At 38.8% G+C, this 23,697-nt stretch overlaps 1 protein-coding gene across 1 annotated transcript in view; it reads left to right on the forward strand.

Annotated features, from left to right (window-relative positions):
* Nucleotides 1–23,697, forward strand: part of ttc27 (tetratricopeptide repeat domain 27) — a 93,856-nt gene that overhangs the window by 20,673 nt on the left and 49,486 nt on the right. Inside the window, exons 6-9 of the mRNA XM_084393765.1 lie at nt 8,663–8,827; nt 9,027–9,166; nt 10,559–10,671; nt 17,880–17,946. Coding sequence (XP_084249891.1) covers nt 8,663–8,827; nt 9,027–9,166; nt 10,559–10,671; nt 17,880–17,946 — 485 coding nt within the window. The remainder of the gene's footprint in view (nt 1–8,662; nt 8,828–9,026; nt 9,167–10,558; nt 10,672–17,879; nt 17,947–23,697) is intronic.

The raw sequence follows: 23,697 nt of genomic DNA on the forward strand, positions 1-23,697 counted from the left end.
TTTATATTAGGGACCGTAACACCAGTATATTTTTCTGTTGATATGAAAAATTGGGTACATTTATCAATATAGTGGGTGAATTGTATATATTATGATGAACTATATGCCTTTCTCCACTGAAGTTGTGAGTTGTTCAAAGCGTTTCGCCCTATTCGGACGGGATTAGTTTTCCAGGGGGTCGTTAGAAAAATTGACTTTCACAGACATACTTTTGCAATTTTAATCCTGTCCGAATCTGCCAAGTCTTTGTTTTTCTCACACAACCTCTGTAAAAAATCCAGGGCAAATTACCTACTGGTTTTCAGGCAAACTCAACGGTCATCTCAAAAATCTAATCCTGTCCGAATGCTAAAGTCTGTGATTGCTAATATTGTATTATCCTACTGCTTCTCATGTGTTTTTGCTACCGTCTGCGCACTAATTGAGCTACCATCTGCGCAAAAATCTTCAGCATGCTTTAGTTTCGATATGGATGGTATCTGACGAAAAAATAACACATACAATTAATACATTAAGCTAAATCGTGGAAACTGTCAAGACTTCCCATTTAAATATCAGTGTCAGGTAAGAGTAAGATACTTACTTATTTATTATAAACAGCCACTGCTAAAAACTTGTGAAGTTTACTTAAATGTTTTAAAATCATCTCAACAAATAATAGAGTAAAAGACATATACGTGACGCACGCAAAGCACATGACCATCTGTAACGGCCACGTCTAGAGAAAACGCTAGTTACGTATGTAACTGTGGTTCTGTGAATTCCGGATGACCGCCAGAGGCAGTGCAAAGCACTAGTGGATAATCGCTGCGCCAGCTAGATAGATCGAGAAGAATATAACAACAAAGTCACGTCATGACGCAGACCGAGACGCGAGGATATAACCCACAGCGACTCGGTGCCCAGCCTCAGAATGCTTTCTCGCGCATTCCGAGTGACGAGGGACTCTGGCGGTCATCCGGAATTCACAGAACCACAGTTACATACGTAACTAGCGTTCTGTTTCATTCCTACTGACCGCCAGAGGCAGTGCAAAGCACTAGTGGATGACGCATATCAACACAGTCATGAGGAATGCCACCCACCTGCCAATATCAGGATTGCTCCAGAAGGACTGCAGAGCTCACATCATGGGAAGCAGCCACGTTAACCTTGTAGAACCGCGCAAAGGTACATGGAGAAGACCAGGTAGCAGCTTCGCAGACATCCGCCAAGGAAACTCCCCGTAAAGTGGCCCAAGACGAAGACACGGCCCTAGTGGAGTGACAAGTAACACCCACTGGTAAGGGTTGATGAGATCTATTATACGCCAACTTTATCGTCTCAACAATCCAGCGTGATAGTCTCTGTTTGGACAAAGATGCACCCTTGCGTACCTCACCATAACAAACAAATAACTGATCTGTCTGTCTGAAAGAAGCGGTAGACTTAACATAGCACTTTAAAGCTCGTACAGGACACAGAAGATGAGACCTCCCCCCATCTGTATCTGAGTGATTGAAAGGCGGCTGAAAAGCAGCCAGATGAATAGACTGATTCACAAATTGTGGTAACAAAACCTTAGGGAGAAAGGCTGGATTAGGCCGAAGAATGACCCCAGAATCCTCTGGTAACCAGCGTAAACACAACTCACTCACTGACAAGGCATGAAGTTCACCAACACGTCTAGTGGAAGCAACGGCCAACAAAAAAGACACTTTTAAGGACAACCACTTAATATCTGCAACATCTAATGGCTCAAATGGTGGTGTACAAAGGGACTCTAGAACAAGCGGTAAGTCCCACACAGGAAAAGGAGTAGAACGAACAGGCTTTAAACGCCTCGCTCCCTTCAGAAAACTACAAACAAGGTTATGAGACCCAAGGGAAGCACCAGCAACCGGGTCATGATAAGCAGATATGGCAGCAACATAAACTTTTAAAGTGGAGGCCGCCCTGTTGTCATCAAATAGATGCTGCAAGAAACTCAAAACTGTCGGCACAGTACAGTGAACTGGGTCAATTCCTTGATCTCCGCACCAAGAAGAAAATATCCTCCAACGAGCAGCATAAAGCTGTCGTGTCGAAGGAGCCCTAGCGTTGCCGATAGTGTTCACTACTGCCGGTTCACAATCCATTAACTGTGATCTGGACCCAAGGGCCAAACCCAGAGCTGAAGACGAGTTGGATCTGGGTGCCAAACACGGCCGTGCATCTGAGAAAGAAGGTCCCGTCTGGTGGGAAGCTGCCATGGTTCGCCTTGTAACAGACTCAGAAGGAGAGGAAACCATGGCCTGGATGGCCATCGAGGTGCCACTAAAAGCACCCTGTGCTTGTATAGGAATACACGATGTAATGTTTCCCACAGAAGTGGAAATGGAGGGAACGCATACAACAGGCAACTCGGCCACTCGTGGGCTAATGCATCCTGTCCCAATGGGCTGGACGTTTCGGCTCTCGCGAACCACCAGCGGCAATGAGTGGTCATTTCCGATGCAAACAGGTCGACCTCTGCCTTGCCAAACCGTTGCCAAATCATCTGTACTACATCCGGGTGAAGTCTCCATTCCCCCGGGAGCAGCAGATCCCTGGACAGAGCATCCGCCACTTGATTGTCCAATCCCGGGAGATGAACTGCCCTTATTGAGGCCAGCCGGCCCTGAGACCATGTGAGGATCTTGCGAGTTAGCAGTAAAGATGCAAGAGACCTGGTGCCGCCCTGATGATTCAAATGAAATACCGTCGACGTGTTGTCGGACCGGACAAGCACATGACGACCCATCAGGTTTGGTAAGAAGTGTTGTAGAGCTAAGTACACTGCCTTCAACTCCAGGACGTTGATGTGTTCTAAGGGGGCGCTGACGTGGTCTCCCCTGCTGGTGACGGTAAAAAGGGTGGCGTCCCTGGGCCTCCTCAGCCCCTCTCTGCCGCTGTGGAGCCTGAAGCTGAGAAACGTTCTGCTGTCGCACTCGATGCTCCGAGCTCGGATAGCGTGGGTGAGCCGGAGTCAGAGGCATTCTAAAAGGTGGTGTTCGTGGAACCTGAGTCAGTTGTCGTGTGGCTTCTGACAACTTCATTCTCTTTTCCAATACCTCAGAAACATTGGGGCCAAAAAGATGTCCTGGTACAATTGGCAGTTCTCTCAGTGTCTTCTTACAATCTTCAGGTAACCTTGCCTGAGCAAGCCATACCTGACGCCGAGCTGTTAGAAGGGTCGCTGAAAGTGTCCCAAGTTCCCGAGTCACATGACCCATAGTCAACAGAGCAGTCTGTAAGAACTGAGATGCAGAAGCGTCAACGCTCGCTGACTCTGTGTTATTGCAGGCAAGAAGCAGCTGGCAGATAGTATTCTCAGCTCGAGTTATATAGGCTACCGACTCATATGCTTTCTTCAAGAAAGTGTCAGTACGTCCACATTGCGCACTCGGGCAGCGTACATTGCCTCTTAGAGCCTCATCTGGTGATACCACCAAAGCTGCAACCGGCTGTTCAATTTCAGGCGCCCGTCCTACCCCAATGGAGTCAGCCTCAGCCATTGCTGCAAGAGTGCGGGCTGTCTTTGACCTCCTCCTAGGCACATTGGGACTGGTAAGTGCACTGGAGAATTCTGTCACAAAATCCTTACACGGTGGCATTGCGAACACATTACTATCAGCAGCTTGTCTGAAGAACACATTGGTTTGAATGGGTTGGACAGGTGATTTGTCAAGACCCAAACGAGCCACCGCCATCTGCAGAACCGATAACACATCGTCTGGAGCAGATGGGCCTGCACCTGATGAATGTACAGACCCACCGCTTGAACCACCTGTAGCATATAGGTTAGAAAAAACATCGTTTGGGAGGGTGGGTTGTATGGCAGGTTCCACCGATTCTTCATCGAGAAAATGAGAATTAGACGCGCTCATGGAGAGAGCGTCAAAATCTATATCGTGGGGGTTGGAAATCACTCTCATCCACTGGTGTGTTCTCAGTATGTGGGGCCGACACTGGGGGTTGTAGAGACTGAAGAAGACGTTTCATCTCAATCATTTCTGAAGAGAGAGAAGCTACAGTCTTCGATAACAAGTGTTCTGAACTGTCTTTGTGTGGTACAGATTTCTTCTTGCTAGGCGGAGCGCCAGCAGCTGCTGATGCGCGACGCTTTTGAGCGCGTCGCGGCTGTTGTGCGAGGGTAAAAGGCGAGTTAATGTCTAACTCAGCAAGGCGAAGCTGTCTCTCTGACATCGGTAGCATACTACAATGCAAACACGGATCAGTCAAGGCCTCCTTCAGATGTTGAGCGCCTAAACATGATGGGCATCGATCGTGTCCGTCGTCGGGAAGAAGCGTATTCGGACACAATTTGCAACTTGAAACGGAGATGAGAGAGCTATGATCCATGACTCCGTAAATAACACGTCCTCGGTTAGCACCGTAGGCACTTAAAACTGTAATAGCACCCACTGAGCAGTTCGAAAAAATCTTCGGATAGAACCGAAAATTCTATAACATGAAACGCTCTCACAAGAAACGTAAAAGTCAAATCTGCCTTCGGATAGAACCGCGAGGCATTCAATGACTAGCACTATGGCGAGTAACTTATGCGATGATAATATAAATATATATTATATAAAACACATATAATGTTAGGTTTGCGGTGAACGCAACCTAAGCGCGGTCGAAACCAGCCACCGGATAGTACCGTGAAGCACAGAGTTTCGCCGACGCAACCACAAATAATCGTATGCACTCACCTAATTAAGAAAAATAATCCAAGATAGTGTAGAACGCGCTGTCACAGCTTGGGAGGGCGAATCCTCGCAACTCAGGTAAGCTGCACGGGACAGCGTGAAAACAAACGACCTATCAAAGCGAGAAAGCGAAAGAGGCTGGGCACCGAGTCGCTGTGGGTTATATCCTCGCGTCTCGGTCTGCGTCATGACGTGACTTTGTTGTTATATTCTTCTCGATCTATCTAGCTGGCGCAGCGATTATCCACTAGTGCTTTGCACTGCCTCTGGCGGTCAGTAGGAATGAAACAGAACACCCTCTCACTTCTGCAATAAACATGGAGATGTTAGTCCCGTCCGAATCAGTACATGAAATCACAGACGTCAAGTTATAAGAATTGTAACTCAAACGTCGTTTAGAAAACTTGTCCCATCCGAATAGAGCTTAAAGATACTGATTTTTAGAAGGCAGCCGTCGGACTCTGAGATGGTGAGCGGGAACATGGCATGTGTAACATTAGCAAAACGTTATTAGCTGTTTGATAATATGATTAGCATTTTGCTTGACTACGTTTATTATCATTATGTGTCTGTTGTAGAGAGTGATACATAAAACGCATTACCATTCTGATACATCGACTTGTAGACGACCCTGTATGAGTGAGTGGAGGCGGGGCTCATTTGCATATTCATGTTAAATGATGACCGAGCGATTCCTTTAATTTTTGACTGGTTCTGCTTAGTCGACTTCAGATTTATATTTGTGGAGCATTTTAGGAGAAACCAGCATAGTACATTTTGAGGTGTGGGAAACTCTGTATTCTGTAGTTACTCTGTAACTGCTTTGTTGATCAGTGTTTTGCCCTTAATGCATCCACACACACATACATATATATACCTACACAGATTCTTTCAGCCTCTGGGCATCAATTTGCTGCAGCAATGGCTACATCTAAACAATCAACACATCTGCCTCTCAAACCCTCTGGACTGTTAAATTCATTGCTCAAACAGCTATACTATATATTGCTTTGTCCTTAATCTATAGCTGGCTGAGCTGTGTGGAAGGTAATGTCTGAAATATCTGGTTTGCAATTGCTTTCAAACTTTAACCAGCAAGGTCATCTTATGGACTGGGCCAATGGGACTAGACTAGAGCCCCTGTACTTCTTGCTACCAGGGGCTTCACGCATAGAAAACCTAGATATAAATGACCTGGTAAAATTGAAATGTTTGTGCCAGAATGCATGTGATTTTTGTTGTTGCCACATGTGAAATAAACAAGGTGATATGTGTTCATGACCCCTCCTCAGCATCACTACCTAATTGCAGCTAGTCGTGGTTTGTTGTCTGTTTTTCAATGTACATTTATGCAACCTTATATCTTGCAAGTGCAAGTTTATGTCGTATTTGCTATCTAATTTCATTAGTACATCACTCACTGAGGACCTTGCATGAACATAATCCGTCCTTGCTGACCAGATGGCATTATGGAGCTCCTAATGGCAGGAATTGATACTCCCACAAACAGAATCTGTTACTGAAAGATCTGTTGCAGCTGAAAGGCCAAACAAGCTTGAAATGAAACATGGCATTTATATTCCATCTAGAATGTCTTCTTAAATGTAGAAGAAATGTAGGTTCTCAAAGCGAGTACGATGTCTGAATCCCCACCCCACCAATTTATTCAAACTTCAAATTGTTCAAATGTATTGTCTTGTGGGAAAACAGACTGTTTTAACCAGTGTAAATAAGTACAAAATGATGTTCTTCACAGTTCATTCTGAATAAAAGTACACGGTCTGATAGTGCGTTTATTATCCTAGCAGTCATTATCTACTCATGCACCCACAGGATATTGAGTACTTTTGTATTTCAAAAAGTTAAAATGATCAGAAAAGAGAAAAAGATTTCTCAGAACAATAAGGTTATATTTCACTTCAGAGCTCAGGCTTAACCACTAGATGAGATTTCAATAAGGGTTTATGTTTCGAGCAAATTTGTCTGAGCAGTTTATTTATTTATCACTGACTTTGAAGTCAATGAGGCATTTTATTAGTTGGTAAATGATAAAGGTGAATAATTTTTAATCAGCGTTTTACATTCAGTGAGTTACATGGGTGACTGGATATTGGAGCAGGTCTTTCATCATTTTGGTTAGTAAATGTCAAGCTTGCACTGGGATTTCACTGGTCTACTGAAGATTTAAACGCAGGTTTGTAGGTGACCGCTTTCAGGAGGGTGTCTGTGGGGAACTGATTTGGTGGTGTTTTTTAATATTCAGTAGCAAAAGTTTAGAAGTGTTCAGTAGGGCTGTCAATCAACTAAAAATTGAGTTGCATGATGTGTTTTTATTTAATTTAGCCATGGACATCTTCGTTATAGAGTCTGCATATTTACATATTTATAAAATAACCAATATGCAGACATATTTAAAAAAAAGTCTAATGTATTCAGAGCGAACACATTATTTTAATAATAATAGTTCAATTATTACTTAATTAATTGTACTTGTTTGTTTAATGTTAAGTACAATGAATTGCACATTATTTGTATTTTATTAATTTAATTTTTTATTAATTGCTGTAAAGCAACAAAAAATAGTAATAATAATAATAATAAATAAAATAATAATAAATAATAATAATAATAGTTTTATTTTATTTATAATTTATTATATATTTATGTAATCAGTTGAATTTATTTAACAATATTTAAAAAAGAATTCAGAGTGAAACTCAATCCTCTTATCATATCTGTACCCAATTAGTCATTGCTTTTGCTTTCTAGAATAAAACCTCAAATACCACAGGCAGAGATGCTTATTCTTTAATGACAGGCTTTCATAACGTTTGACGACATTTGAAGATGTGACATTGAAAAGTAGGCTGCATGTATGATTAATTCAAAATCAGGATTTCAGCTATTTTAGTCAGTATACTCGAGGCTCACTGTGATATTTTTATGACTGCCTTTCTTGCTGCTTATTTTTTTGTTAACACGAGGTAATCGCTGTTGGTGTGTCATCTCTTTGTGTGAGCAGAACAAAGAGAAGCGCTCATTTCTTACCCTTCACAGATACATGTGCGTGACTTGCCCGTGAATGATGTGGAGCTCTGTTAGTATATGAGAGGAAAGGTGCTGCTTTTCCATGCTAAATGAGTGGATTTTAAAACACTCAGATCTTCACACAGATCACGCTGAAGGTCACAGTAAGTGTTCAAGCTGAGCTTTATGAAGGGTTTAGCGTTCACAATTTCATACATGCAGTATTGCTGAAAGTGCATATACAGCTGTGGACTGTTGGCTCAATTATCACTACTTTATTCATTCATTTAGTTAGATTTCCTTTATCGTTTTTTACTCCCTTCTATTTTTCTTACTTTCTCCTTTCTTCCTTTATTTATTCTTCATTTCTGCTTCATTTCTTCCTTTGTTTTCATTCTTCATCCTTTTTCTTCCTTTCCTCTTTTCTTCATTCGTTCTTGATTCATTCTTCCTTCCATCCTTCTTTATTTGTACTTTCCTCCTGCCTCTTTTCTTCCTTCATTCTCTCTTCCCATGTCTTTCTTCCTCCTTTTCTTTATTCTTCCTTCATTCCTATTTTCTTCTTTCCTCCTTCCTATTTTTGTCCTTTCTCTTTTATTCCTTTCTCCCTGATTTGTTTTTCATCCCTCCATCATTTCTACTTTCTCCTTCCTTAATTCCACATTCTTCCATTCATCTTTCTTCCTCTTCCTTCCTTACTACAGTACCTCATTTGTACTTCCTCCTTCCTTTTTCCCCTTCCCTTCTGTTTTTTTTTCTATTTCCTTTCTTTTTTCATTCCTTTTCTTACTTCCTTCCCTCCTTTCCCTTTTTTCCCTTTTTCCCTTTTTCCCTTCCCTTATATGTGGCAATTTAATAAATGTTGAATGTGAAAAAGTGTAGACGGTGCCTCTCATGACCTGGTCCTTCCTCTGTTTCCGTAGTGTGTAAATGTGAGGAGCTGTTCACCAACAACACATACAGGAGCCTGGCCATTCAGTTTCACCTGGAGTGCAGTTATACCTGCCTGACCTACTACGAGTATCGCAGGGCCAAAGAACACTTGCACTCAGCCCGCGATCTGTCAGGACTTGATGTTAACATGACAGGTAGGCAATATAACTAGAAGAAAAATGATGATTCTGTGCAGGTGATTTGAAGGATGGATATACGGCAATGCGTGACGGAAGTAATTGGAAGATGGAATGAATGAACGAATGGACGGAAAATATGGATTACCTAGCACTGCGAATGAGGAAAGAATTGATGCAATGCATGAATGATTAAATAAATGTTTGTCTCCCTCAGGTGCCCTAGGGAAGAGAACTCGTTTTCAGGAGAACTTCCTTGCTCAACTCATCTTAGATGTCAAACGGAAGGACAACTCGCCTGTTTTTAATTCTGATAGTCTCTCCCTCACACCAACACCCAAAGAACTCTTACCAAAGGTACATGGGAGTGTCTAAAAGTAGCTATTGTTATGAATTATGTCATGACAGTGGTGGTTAATTGACAAATCTACAGGCCATAAACTATTTAGTTTGATTTAATTTAATTTTTGTATTATTATAATTTGTATTATTATTATACATTTTTTATAATTTATAATCAGCTCAGGTCATTGTCACCAGAGCATCATATGCATGATGGGTATATGTAATTTGAGTTTTCTTTATTTGACAATTCATGTCATTTGAATTACTTGCATCACTGTACATGAGTGACGGTCAGAATATTATTAAAATTCGACTTTTTATGTTGGCGTTTCTACTAATATTCCACTAAAATTTGGTGAATAACTTCTATTAACTTTCAAAAGTCAATTTCCACTCTCCTTTGGCTCTCGTCTTGTGCTCATTTTGGCCCCATGGTATGTAAATACCTGTCACGGTCCTTTTGGGGGCAAGAATTGTGCATTACTTTTCCCATCCATCAGGGGGCGACGTTTATTTTACTTCTGACAGCAGACATGACATTGAGCTGCAGTGAAGGTCGTGAAAAATATATTTTATGCAGATTTCCATCTGTCCCATTCTTTCCCGTCTTCCTCTCGCTGTCTCTCTCCTCTCGCCCTGAGGCAGTGCTTTACTTTTATTGCACATTTTTGGAAGGCAGTTGAGTTTTATCTAGTGTTTGGCTGATCTGTGCAGTGGCAGTGTGGTGTCTGGTATTATCTGCTTTGGCTGCAAATATGACAAATTGGGGACAGACAAAGATTTTACGGAAAATTCCCGGACCTTATCTCTGTTTCCCCTTAGCTGGCCTCGTTTTAAAAGTCTAGTAAATCATTTTTTCCAGGATTGCTTGAGTTTTTGGATTAAATGCGATAAGATCAGTATTGCTTACAAACTCTGAGCTGATAGCACTCCACTAGGTCTTTGTTATCGTTTGTCGTGATGGCTTTTCAGGTAGAGTATACTTGCGTGAGTGGTCTTCGTTTCATTGGAATAGAATGTAAATGTCAACGAATTAGATTTTAAATGGGCTAAAGCAGAGGACCATGTTAATTTGCATATGCCCCGCCCCAGCTAATAAGTATCAATGCTGCCTATGATTGATTTTTTTGATGCATGAGCTAACATCATTTGCTCATTCGAGGTAATATTTCAGGAAATAACCCTTCTAAAGGGATTATAAAGAGCTAAATGTTTGCTTAATGATTACAATGTAAAATTTGACAGGAGAATAGGCTTTATAAATGCTGTTCATAATACAATATTAAATATGTCATGTTGCCTCTCCTTTTTCGCTCATCTAAAAGTGTGATCTGGGTTTGTCATACCTCTAGCTTTTTTAGGGTCTGTTTAGGATCTGCTCTGATTCTCATCATGTGTTTATAGGATCTTCAGCTGGGTGATGATACAGTCCTGAACCAGATTAACCTGGCAGAGCCGTCTGAACATGAACTCCCAGACCTCAGCGCTGAGGAACAGGCCCTTATATTGGCCACATGGTGAGTGTCTGTCGATTTGAATCGGTCCTGTTTGAATTGTGACTGTGGTAGCAGGATGGGCACTCTGAAGTGACAACAGCGATCGATCATGAAACGCAATAATCGTTTGTGTATTTAAAAAAAAAAAAAATGCACTAATGACTATACACAGATACACAAAAGTGACCTCATTTCTGGATGTACCTTGCGGTCCAGTTCACCAAACTGCAATTTGTATCAATCTTGTTCATGGGGACTTTCACTCTTGTGCTTCATCAGCGCTCAATATTTAGACGTTCCTCCTTTTAAGAGATGGTAGACTGTCCTCAACACAGTGATAAAAGGTTTCAGACTCTTCAGTTTTTTTTATAACATTTATTATAAATAAATTTGTGTTAAATTATGCCTTTTTATGTTTTCAACTTTCTTTAGTGTGTAATGTTGCTGTTTGAACATGAAAAAGGGCTGTGAAGTTACAAAGCATAAAGTCTGCTCAAAAGGGAGTTATTCTCTATATCATTACGCACTTTTTCTGAACTCCATTGCAAAACGCCTCAATTAGTCTTGAGTTTTCTTCCGGGAATGTACACGCCACAATATTCATCATTTAAATAATTTCCGCTTAATTGATATGCAAAAAAGGGGCAAGGCCTGCTTGAATTGTGTTAGTACAGGGTTCGTACAAGGTGCTTAAAGTGCTTGAAGTACTTGAATTTGACTTTTTGACATTTAAGTCCTGGAAAACCCTTGAAAACAGCCATATTTATGAAGAGGTACTTAAAAAGTGCTTTACTTACTTAAAATACAATATATTTTTTCGAAAAAACTAAAAAATACAATATTTTCACGCAAAATTAACACTGCAGCCTGTCTGATAATACGAAGTACGGCAACATTATAATATGAAATATTATTTATTGAAAAATAATAGCCATTATAAACTTATAAACCGATATAAGGTATCCAAAATGCAACTTACAACGTATTTAACCCCTTAAACCCTAAGCGTCCCGCCGGCGGGACGCCCCCCCCATGAAAAAAATTCATAATCAAATTACTAAGCAACCACTGAATGATATAATACAAAATAGGTATCATTTTAAAGCTTAGAATCTCAGCTTTTCAATGCACCTATACATTTTATTCAACTCCTAAAAGGTGCTGAGTTATTCCTTTAGAACGGATTATACCGCCGGAGGGCGCCACCTAGCTATGGAAAAAATTAATTGTCATATTTTTCAAAACTACTGCATTGATCAACACAAAATAGGCATCATTTGAAAGCTTAGAGTCTAAACTTTACAATGAATGTAGCCATTATGATTATCTCCAAAGTAGTGCTGAGTTATTTGCTGATAAAATGATTTTTTTTTTATACATAATTTATGAGGAAGAGGAAATTATTATGTACTGATATGTGTCAAAAACATCATACTGCTCAGATAGTCATGTGTCATATGTCATTTGAAAGGTCTCAATGAGTAGAATACAACAAGCATAATTGTTTCAGGCTTTTACTAAACTTGAGCAAGGTTTTTGTAAAATAAGCCCCTCAAGAGACCCATGGGTAAACCATATATGGATGCTGAATTTTAGACACATTTCCGCTTGTAACTTCATGAAACATGCTCCGATTGTGGAAAATGACACACCATTATTTACAGCAGATGCTTACAATTAAAATGAGTCCAAACTCAACGTAATCCATCACTCAGAACTAAAGATACTCCTCATGGAGTTCTAATACACAAAAAATACACAAACGCACGTAGCCAAGCGAGGTAGCTTAGACTTGGCCTTTTTACTCGTATCTTCATGAAACATACATCGATCATGAAAAATGACACATCGTTATTTACAGCAGGAGCTCACGATTAAGAAGAGCCCAAACTTATCAATCATATCTAAAGATATTCTTCATGGCGTTCTAACACAGAAAATACCAAAGACGCACCTAGCCAAATATATACTCATGAAGCACTCGCGTTTGGTTTTCACTTATAACTTCATGAAGCATGCACATATCGTAGAAAAATGCACATCATTATTTTCAGCAGACTCTCTCGATTAAAAAGAGCCCAAACTCAGCATAATCCATCACTCATATCTAAAGTTATTCCTCGTGGAGTTGTAACACATGAAGCCACAAATGCGCACATAGATCTTTATTATAGATGTAGCACTTATGTCGCGTTCTAACTCATAACTCAATGAAGCATGCATCAATTGTGGAAAATGGCACATCATTATTTACAGCAGATTGTTAAGATTAAAAAGAGCCCAAACACACCATAATCCATCACTCAGATCTAAAGATATTCCTTATGGCGTTCTGACACAAAAAAATACCAGAGGCGCACCTATGAAGTAGCAATAGCAGTGATGCTATGTTGTTTTGATGTGACGTTTCAGCTCATAACTCAATAAAACATGCATGGATTGTAAAAAATCGAACATCTTTATTGACAGCAGATTCTCACGATTACAAAGAGCCCAAACACAACATAATCCATTGCTTTGATCACGAGATATTCCTCACGAAGTGATGCATACTTGGCTAAAAAACAAGTCTCTCATCCTTCTGGGGAGCAAAGTGTTTTCCAATTTTCCCGGAACCGTCCGCGCTCGTTTTCAAATGTGGAATAACAAAAAATATGTATCATCTTAAAGCTTAGAATCTCAGCTTTTTAAAGAATCCAACCACTTCAATCAACTCTGAACAAGTGCTGTCTAGTCTCTCTAAACCGGAGTGTACCGACCGCGTGCGCCACCCATGGCGCCACCTAGCTGCGAAAATATTCATTATCATATTTTTCAAAAATATTGCCTTGATTCAAACAAAATTGGTGTCATTTGAAACCTTAGAGTGTGAACTTTACAGTGAATGTAGCCAATTTGAAAAACTCCTAAGTATTGCTGAGTTATTTGCTGATAAATATAAAAAAGAAATCATAATCTATAAAATACTTTTTTGTACTATGTACTGCAATGTGTCAAAAACATCATACATCTCATGAAACATTAAAAAAATCATTGAAAATGGCACTTCATTTTTTACAGCATATTAATACAATTAAAATGAGCCCAAAATTAACTTTATCTATTGCTTTTATGATAAGATATTCTTCATGGTGAAACACTATCAAAAATGCCCATGAGGGGGCGTCAAGGTCTCAACAAAAAGGCTATCTTTTTTTTTTCTTGCTTTAACTTTTGATTACTTTATCCAATCACCACAAAATTTTATCCAGATGCAGCTCATATGTAGAGGGACTTCCCCAAAAAAGAATTTTCCTCCTACCTTATTTCCTTCCTGAGTTATACCATGTCAAACAAGAAAGATATGCATTATCATTATAAAAAATATATATATTTTTTGTCTTTTATCAGCAGTTTCTCGGCAGCAGAATGTCCAAATGTAATGTAATTTATATTTTCAAAAAATTTGAAAAGTGTTCTTTCAAACGATACCTACCTTTTGACTCTCCTTGCTATAGTTTTGAAGTTATGAGTCTGTAGTTTTGTGTATGTCACTCAGAAAACTCATTTTTTTTATTGTTTTTCAAATGTGCGAGGACTAAACAAAAAGGCTACCTTTGTTCCAAATGCTGTAACGTTTGAGTACTTTATGCGATCACCACAAAATTTGATTCAGATGCAGCTCACATTTAGGGGTACTTCCCCAAAAAAGAATTAATCTGCTACCATATTTCCTTCCCAAGTTATTGCATGTCAAACAAGAGAGATATGCAAAATCATAATAAAAATTATGTTTTTTTTTTTGTATTTATCAGCAGTTTCTCGGCAGGAGAATATCCAAATGTAATGTAATTTATATTTTCAAAAAATTTGAAAAGAGTTCTATCAAACGATACCTACCTTTTGACTCTCCTTGTTATAGTTTTGAAGTTATGAGTCTTTACTTTTTTGTGTGTCACTCAGACAAAACAACTCCAAAAATGGCCTCAGGGTTTAAGGGGTTAATATATATAATTAAATACGTTGTAAGTTGTATTTTGGATACCTTATATCGGTAATTTGAGTTTCTTGATAAGTGAGATCTTGGATTGTAGTCCTTGAAAACCAAAAAAAGTAGTGCTTGAAAAGTCCTTTTACAGTATCTGTACGAACCCTGTTAGTAGTATGTTAAAAACTCGCTGTTATGGTGAGGGGCATGGCATTTCTAAAACCCTTTCAATGCGGTTTACCAATAATAACACATTGGTCCAGCTGACCAATCAGAGGACATTGCGCTTTTCAGATGGAGGGGATTCATAGAGACAGAAACTAAAAAGAGCATTACTGACAGACTAGGAAGAGAGGTGCTGCAAAAATATTGAAAGAACATTCAAGCATGACAACCTGTTTTAGTAGACTCCAAAAACAAAATCAAAACTTAAAAGAAAAGGGCATATAGGTCTCCTTTAAAAAAAAAAAAAGTTTACTATTTTACTGTTAACTTTTTTTTATCTGAATTTTTTTAAATTTTTTTTTATCACCATTCCTTCAGTTTTACAAAAATGTATTAATTTTATTGAATACACATATGAATATGTGAGTAGCAAGGTTGTCGCTGTGAAGGTAAAAGTTTCACTTTTATGGAAGTTTTAAGTCTTGCAGAGGAAATACACATACTGCCACTGTCAACAGTTAAATGAATCACACATACCAGAAGTACATAGAAGTATGTGTATGTTTCTTGGTTTCTGACACTTTATTATAGACCGTTTTAAGAGTCTACCTTGTGCATGTGATATTGAACATACTTCTGAAAGTCAGGTTGTCAAAGCCAAAGCCAAAACGCTTTACGAGTATGGCTTAAACAGGTCCTCTGGCTGAAATGTGCTTAAATTCATAGACAAAAATCTTCTGTCTCCTCATCCTTGAGATAAGTTTTATAAGCTGTAGTGTTTTAGTTCCAGTCGACATTTAATCATGTCCGGGATGTGTAAATTATTGTTATTTAGGCATGCTTTATCTTGTTAACTTTGAAGTGCTGCATCAGGCCTCTGTTTTGCAGAATATTGTATGTTTTTTAATTTTCTTTGTGGTCAAGTGCGCATTGAAGAGTGGTCATCCACCTCCATCTTAGCCCCGGGAGGAGGTGCGGGGTTCTCCTACACTGCTCTCTAATTAGTGTTGTACCAGCCTGTGCATCCTGTTCATTGTAGAAAGGTCGTCATCTTGCCCGACTGGCTGCTAGGAGACAAATTGCAGGCGTGGAATAATTAGCAGGGCGTAATTATGCAGGCCAGAGACCTTAATTGGGCTGCATGATGGTTGAAGGTGAATTATGGGCCGTCAGTGGTGCAGTCAAGCAAAACCGCACGTACGGTTTAACGGTGTTCTCTTGGAATGCGAACAGCCTGCTGTACATTTATTATCCTCTGTTAACGTAAAGAACTGTGATGCAAATGAGATGGTTGCAGCTTGAGGAAAGTAGCTGAAGTTACCTAGTATATTGTGCTACGTTATAATAATGGGGTTAAATAATTGAACTGCTGAGTTATGTTTGAGATGTGCAACCTCATATTTTATACTTTTGACTTTTGTGACAACTTTGTTTTAATTCCTCTAATGAAATACATGGAGTGTATTTCCCCAAAATTAAATGGGAACTATGCACCCAAAAATGAAAATTATCCCATGATTTACTCACCCTCAAGCTGTCCTAGGTGTATATGACTTTCTTCTTTTAGACGAACATATAAACGTATAGATATGTTGAACATATAGATGACACGTTAAAAAAAATATCATTGCTCTTCCGAGCTTTATAATGGTAGTGAATGGCAGTCCTGATTTTGAAGTAAAAAAAAGTGCATCCATTCATCATAAAAGTAATCCATATGACTCCAGGGGGTTAATAAAGGCCTTCTGAAGCAAAGCGATGGGGTGGTTTTTGTAAGAAAAAAATCCATATTTAAAACTTTCTAAACTAAAATAACTAGGCCTAGCTTCCGACAGACGGCCTTTGCAAGTCGATTTACGCCAAAAGAGTAACCCCTGACGCAATGTATGACTTAGGATGTAGGAGTAGTGTAAGCTTTGACGCCTCTCGCGGTTCAAACAAATAGGACTGGGCAACAAACTCAAGCTCCTCTTCTTATATTGAAATCCTCAGATCTTTTTTTTTTTTTAAATCCTCATTTTAGACTTCTAAGTCGTGACCGGTGTTTTGTTTTGCTCTATCCTCTGCGCTTCCGCGTTCATAAATACGTCATTCGTCAGGTCCATTGAATAAGGAAATATACATTAAATATGTATATTTTTCTTACACGAATGCATCACTTTGCTTCAGAAGGCCTTTATTAACCCACCGGAGCCGTGTGGAGTACCTTTATGATGGATGGATGCACTTTTTTGGGCTTCAAAATTTCAACGCCCATTCACTGCCATTATAAAGCTTGGAAGAGCCAGGACATTTTTATTAACTCTGATTGTATTGGATTGAAAGAAGAAAGACATATACACCTACAGTAGGATGGCTTGAGGGTGAGTAAAGTGACTATCCCTTTAAGCATGTTCCCCATAATTTCTCTTTACATTTGATCTCCTTATTGTAATACAAGCACAAAAAAAGCAATGGGTGTGTATGTTCAAGAAAAAATAGTTCAAATGTAGCACAGCACATACTGCAGTACCATTATATACAGTCATTTTACAATTTTACTGTACTAATCTATACATTTTAAGGTTATTTTTTTTTTTTGCACTCCTGACCAAACAAATGCTTTTATTAGACTACTAATATTACTGGAGTCTAATATAAATGAGATGGTCTTACATAGACTGTACTTGGTTTTCATTAATTTCTTATTGTAAAACTTTTTTTTTTAAATGAACAAATTACTAAGAGTAAAGATAAATTAGATTTTTTTTTTTTTTTATTACATTTTTTTTGTCTTTTGATTGTGGATTCATGAGATCTGCTAAAATCAGCAGCAATGTTAATATGGTAACATATTTTTGTTGAGGTTATGGCAAGATATGATTATCCAGCAAGTACCTCACAACTAGAAAGGCACTCTCTGGTCGTACAGTAATATTCATGCAGTGAAATCCACATTTCTCGAATAAAGGATAAGACATGCAAGCTCTCTGTTTTGCATTGCCATCATTATGAGGGACTTTTTTTTTTTATTGTGTCCTTGACCTGTGAACTAAAAGAAACTTAGGCTTATTTTATATGCAGATTTTTTTAATGATTGTGTTTTTTTGCTTTGCAGCATAGACTTTCAGAAGAATAATCCTGTTCACAAGCTAAATGATGAGGAGCTCCTGGCTTTCACGACGGTAAGACGCACTGTTTTCTTTCTTTCTCTCACAGCCATGGTACAGTTGACATCTCAGACACATGTCAGTACACGCAGTTGTATTTTCAGTCTGACAGACGGAGTGTATGTGAACAGGTTTTTCTCATTTGGTCACAGTTTAGCATCTACAATGTGTCTGTTACACTAACAAATGCAAATGGATGAAATGGTCTTATGGTTGCTTCTGTTAATCTGCTCAGAACAGTTAAAAAAGAAACGAGGGGCCGTGCTCTGGTAAAATCTTCCACGCACAGTTCTGCTCATAAGGTTACATAACCCTTGCAAAATCTCTTTTTTTCAATTTAGAACTACACAGACTTTTTGACCAAATATTAACATTTAAATTTACATAATTTTTTTGGGTAAGTTCACAAAAATAAATGGATTTACACTTGCATTTTAAAGATACATTTACATTCGGTTTAAATTTTTTACATACTCTTTCTAAGCTTAATCTTGTAAATGTGTTGTATGTGGCATTTTTGATATTGCATTAAAAAAAAGCAAATACATTTTCCTGTCCTAGTCCGGTTGAAATAAAGGGTGAGGATGAGGAAAGGATTTCCAAAATGCATAATTTGCCTAGGAGTAATTCACACAAACTGTGTGAACGTGTTTTTTGCTTTGAAAATCGTGCGACGCGACTTGGCGACAAATTTGCAACTTGGATGGAAACAGCTAATGACAGTTTGTGACCTTTTGCAATAGGGGTGTATGAGTATTTGGTTTGCTGCCTGCTGGTCTTAAAAATCATCTAAGTTCTGTAAATTCTTCAATTTTCCGCTTTTGTTTTTCTCCACCTTTGTAAAGTTTGATCAATCTGGACATTTATGGGCTCATACACAACAAAGCCCAAAAGTCCTTAATTCATGAGGAGACAACACACAATAAGAAGAACCAAGAGTATTAAATGCAGTATAGTTTGTGTTAATTTAAGCTATTATTTTGTAGAACATATTAAAATATATGCCACTCTTTCTATGCAAAATAAAACCATTTACATATATATATTTTTGAACGCTAATCTTAATCTACAGGGGTATGTAAACGTCGGAGCTCAGCTGTTCAAGTCTCTTTCTAACATCTGTGTGCTGTTGAGGATTTGACTTCCAGACGTTGTCAGAAAGAGGGAGATTTATTATTTTGACGTCTTTATATTTTCAAGAGTAGCAGTTTTTGACAGCCTGGGTGAGAATGATGGACAGATTGAAAACTGCCCATTTCCTTTCAGCTCATTCACTCAAAACTCGCGTTACAGGAAAGTGAAAAGCCATTGGTCTGGTCAGGTATGAGGAGAGCAAAACTCACTGAGCTAATGAAGACACTTCTCTGCCGGCAGGCCATATTGTCTTCCCGATAATCTTTAAGCCGCTTCCTGGTAATTTAATTAGTTCAATGTTTCAACCACAGCCACACACTAACAATTTGGGAAGGTACCCCGAGAGTCACTACTTTTAATCTGTTGCGAGCTTCCCACCATTAAGATGTGAAAACAACAATGTGGCTATTCTTTTTAGCAAACACGCTCAACTGAAGCATCACATACTACATGTTCTGCTTAATCGTTATGTACCGGTAAATGAAATAATGCCCTACGGCAGAGACGCGTCTGTAAAAGCAGCCAAGTGCTCAATGCGAAACTGTCTACATCTGCTGTGAACATCATTTTTAACCATCAGCAAATTAGCATACAAAGAGTTTTTAAATCGGCAACCTGTGCCCACCAACAGCCTCAATTATTTATAGTCTGTTATTCCTGAGGACAGTTGTGTGTGTGATTTATATCCATTTACAAATGTCTCTGACAGCAAAATCAACCACTTTAGAATCACGCGTGTCTTGCGCTATTGTGGGGGTGCCATGTTAAAGTGGTTGAGCGCAGATGAAGATAACACGATGATATACTTTTACTATAGGGGTGAGTGAGGTAAGCTACTACAGTATGTTTTACTTAAGTTGACCACTAGGCATGGAGTAGTAAGAGGAGGTAAAACTAATGTTCTTAGTTATTTAAGCATGTCTGCAGTTAGCTGTAGAGTTTTAGAAACATGTCTTGTCAGGAAAAAAAAAAGTGGGCAATTTGTGCCATTCCAAGGGGTGAGTTCAGTCAGTGTAGAAAATGTGAACAATTATATTTCAAGTAAAAAATATTAACAGAAATGAGAGAAATGGTTTACTAATGCCTGTTCCTTGTCCCGTCATATTTGCTGAGCATTTTCTCATTTCTTTAACTAGCCAGGAAAATGGCAAATTTTTAGACTTTTTGAATGTAGTGATTTTTATTTTATTTTTATTTTTGTCTATTTACTTTGTAGTAGTATATCCTAGCCTGGCTAACGTCAGACCAAGTCTCATTTGAGACTTGGTCTGGGAACCACGTGTTCATTTTCTCATATTTGAGGCGTGGTTTACGAATGTCCAGAGCCGTTTATTGGGCGCTATGAATGTCTATCAAATGCGCCTGTACGTAGCTCGTAACCAATCGCTTCAATTATACCAGATGACGTATGTAGAGTGACAGAAATTCAACGAGGAAAAAGACGATGGGTCAAAGATTTATTTGTGCACGATGGCGTTTAGCGAATATTACCGTTTGTGCAAGATGAACATGAGGGTAGAAGGTAACGTCGAGTCTGATGCCATGTTGGATTCATAGATATAAACAAACTGCTTCGGTGTCATCATCGTCTTGCTGCTCCCTCCCCGTTCTGTGATTGGTTCCCTTTTTCAGGGGAAAATCTGGTCCATGGTGTCCAGACTGCCTAGCAGCGTGAATAAAATCGCGCTGCGAGCAAGGCAGTATGGGGAAACCCAGGCTAAGTATATCCTGTATTTTGAAAGCAAAGCGTACTCTGCCAATGCTTATATATTTTCTTACATAAATATATTTGTATATATTTGATATGCTTTTATATATGCGTTTCAGCATTTATAGAAATATTGATATTAAAAAATAAATCAAACATACAAAAGGAATCAATGTTGGCTGATTTTATTTATTTTACTATATTTTTCTATTATTATTATTATTATTATTATTATTATTATTATTGTTTTGTTTTTTGTATATTCATCTATTATATAAGATGATGTGTGCCCTTGTATGCTACGGTACTGAATGATTAACAAATTCATGTACTGAGATTTACTTTGTTTGCTGAGGTACATAAAAAAGACCAATGTATTTTTGTTGTATATGTTTAGATTGTCATTACATTGCCATGATACACGATCTATAAACCATTGTATTGTCTTTCTGTCTTCTCCTGCTGTATTTACACACAAATAATCTGAATCTGCGCTTGTATAACAGTCTAATGCTGTTTATTTAACCGTTATTTTAACATTTTCAAGGGTGATGTTTCAGCTTGTCCTCCTCCTACATTGTTTTCTTCTTTTCTAATTTATACTTGGGTTACTGCCCTACCCGTCTTCCCAGACTCCGAATCTATTTGCATTCATTAGAAGTTGCCTTTCTCTGGCTCTCGGAGGACCTCGGCTGCTCCGCCTCGCTGTTTAAAGCTTGATATCTTCATTTGTACGAGCAATGAAGTGAGTCCTCCGATCTTATGCGTTCGGCTGTGTGCACTTCTCTCTTAAACTCTCCCACGTTTTGGAATGAGGTCAGTTCTTTTCAAGTGTTTTTGTGATATGGCCAATTGCAATTTTCCCCAAAGTATTAAGTGACTTTCCTAGACAACTTTAACCTTGAGAGGACATGTTTCAATACTTGACAAATACACAAACCTGTTCTCATGGCCGCTGAGATGTTGGTGGTCTCTCCTTGAAGTTAAACCCTCCTAATCAACACCTTTTAAGATCACAGGGTGTTCAGGAACCCAATTAGGTGTGGTACTGTGAAATATGGGTCTCCATCTTTGGAAGGTTTGACTGTCTGACAGCTTTAGCAAACAATTCTAAGCCAATTCGAATGTGTCAACACCCACCCCAAAGACGTCACCGTAAGTCATCAGATATGCCAATCTCAGGTTTGCTTAAAGGTACGAGGCTCTGACCGACAGGGCGAAGCAGTGTGATGGATTGGAAATGAGAAGGAAAAAGGGAACAAGAAGGAAAAATGTGTCTCCAGAGTCTGACACAGAGGTTTGCATCATATTCGGCAAAAGCTGTTAGAGTCAGGTCCCTCTGGAAAAATAATCTACACTTTGAGCAAAGAGTTCAAACAGCAGTTTCCTGTGCCTGATGGAGCTCTGCTTTCTGCATGAACTCTAGAGTCCATATTTTAAGCAGCTTGGAAACCAAATTAATGGGGTAGAATAGGTCTATGAGTCAGTTTGGGATGAGGACATCCTCTGCTTCTGGACATAATTCAATAAAAATCACTGTAGTTGATGAATTTGTACTCATAAACACTAGAATGAGATGAAATGATGATTATTTGGGTGGTTTTTCAGTACGGTTGGGAAAATTGAATCATTTCAACACCGTAGGCAATACAAAAGGAAACTCTAAGAGAAAATTATTCAGAATTTGTCCACAATTTCAGTCAGTGTCAGCTGGTTTGAATCTATTTTCCAAAGCCTCTTTTTTTTCTTTTTTTTCTCTCTGTAGTTGTCTAATTGGGTGATTTTTAGTTTTAATAGAATAAAAGAAGCAGTCTTCTGATTAGGTTATGGTTCATTTTAAAGGTTAAAAGTAAGCTTTTCAGAGCTGTAATAACCATGTTCATCAGTTGTCTGGTGTGTGCCAAGCTCTTTTCTGTACTGTTTTATTAAACTCCCTGAATGTCATTTCTAAATGTTGCGATGAGCTTCGTTTTTAAATTCTTAAGCTATACAGCATTTCCTTTTTAACCTGCCTTATAATACTGGCGCTATCCAAGAATAACCAGCGAGATGGAGCGTAACGAGGGGTGGGGACTATCATTTATATGTCAAGATTATTTATTTTCTTCATCCTCAAAATTAAGTCTTTTCAGGGAAGCCAGAGAAGGGGACGTATTCGTGGCTGAGTTAGCACTTCTTTAGGAACAGCAGGGAATACTTTCATAGCCCAGCCGTTTAACACTGCAAACACTCTTTCCCCTCATTTAATCATTTTGTGAAGGGTGGGAGGATGATAAAAATGTGTGCTGTTAGAAAAAATACATTGATGTACACACCCTCAAAGGATGAGGGTTTGTTATGTGTGTGTATATGAGAGCTCATTGTCATAACTCATTGCAGAAATGTCCCTTCACCAATGGCTGACTTTTGGTGGTGAGATCCTCTGGGTTTAATGATGAAGAGTCATTGATTGACCTCAAATACTGTTGCGCATACAGCTGATAATGATTGTATTGAATGAAACGTTCTCATCATTCACACGTGAAGTGATAAATCATTTAGGACTTATTGCACATTACTAGGATCTTTTGGGCATCAATAGGCATTTGCTGCATCGTACACATCCCATATCCCATACACCAATGTTTTTATGCTTCAAGAAATCAATCCGATGCCATGTTTGGCTGCTTTCCTAGATGCATATTAAGCCCGGTGCTGGATTACACTGTTAATTGGCAAATCTGATTTGAAAAACCCTTTTTAGTTGACAGTATGTCCAGGGAAACTAGCTCTTTAAATTAGTTTGTTGAGATCAATAAAGCTTTTTTTTTTTTTTTAATTTCTGCCATTTTCATCATTTTTAAAAGGAGTTTGCTCCAGACTGCTGTCTTATTTCTCTTCTTGATCCTTCCCCTAAACCGCTGGTCTTGGCCGTGGGAAGAGTA

This window comes from Rutilus rutilus (assembly GCF_951802725.1).
Source record: "Rutilus rutilus genome assembly, chromosome: 21".
Taxonomy (NCBI): domain Eukaryota; kingdom Metazoa; phylum Chordata; class Actinopteri; order Cypriniformes; family Leuciscidae; genus Rutilus; species Rutilus rutilus.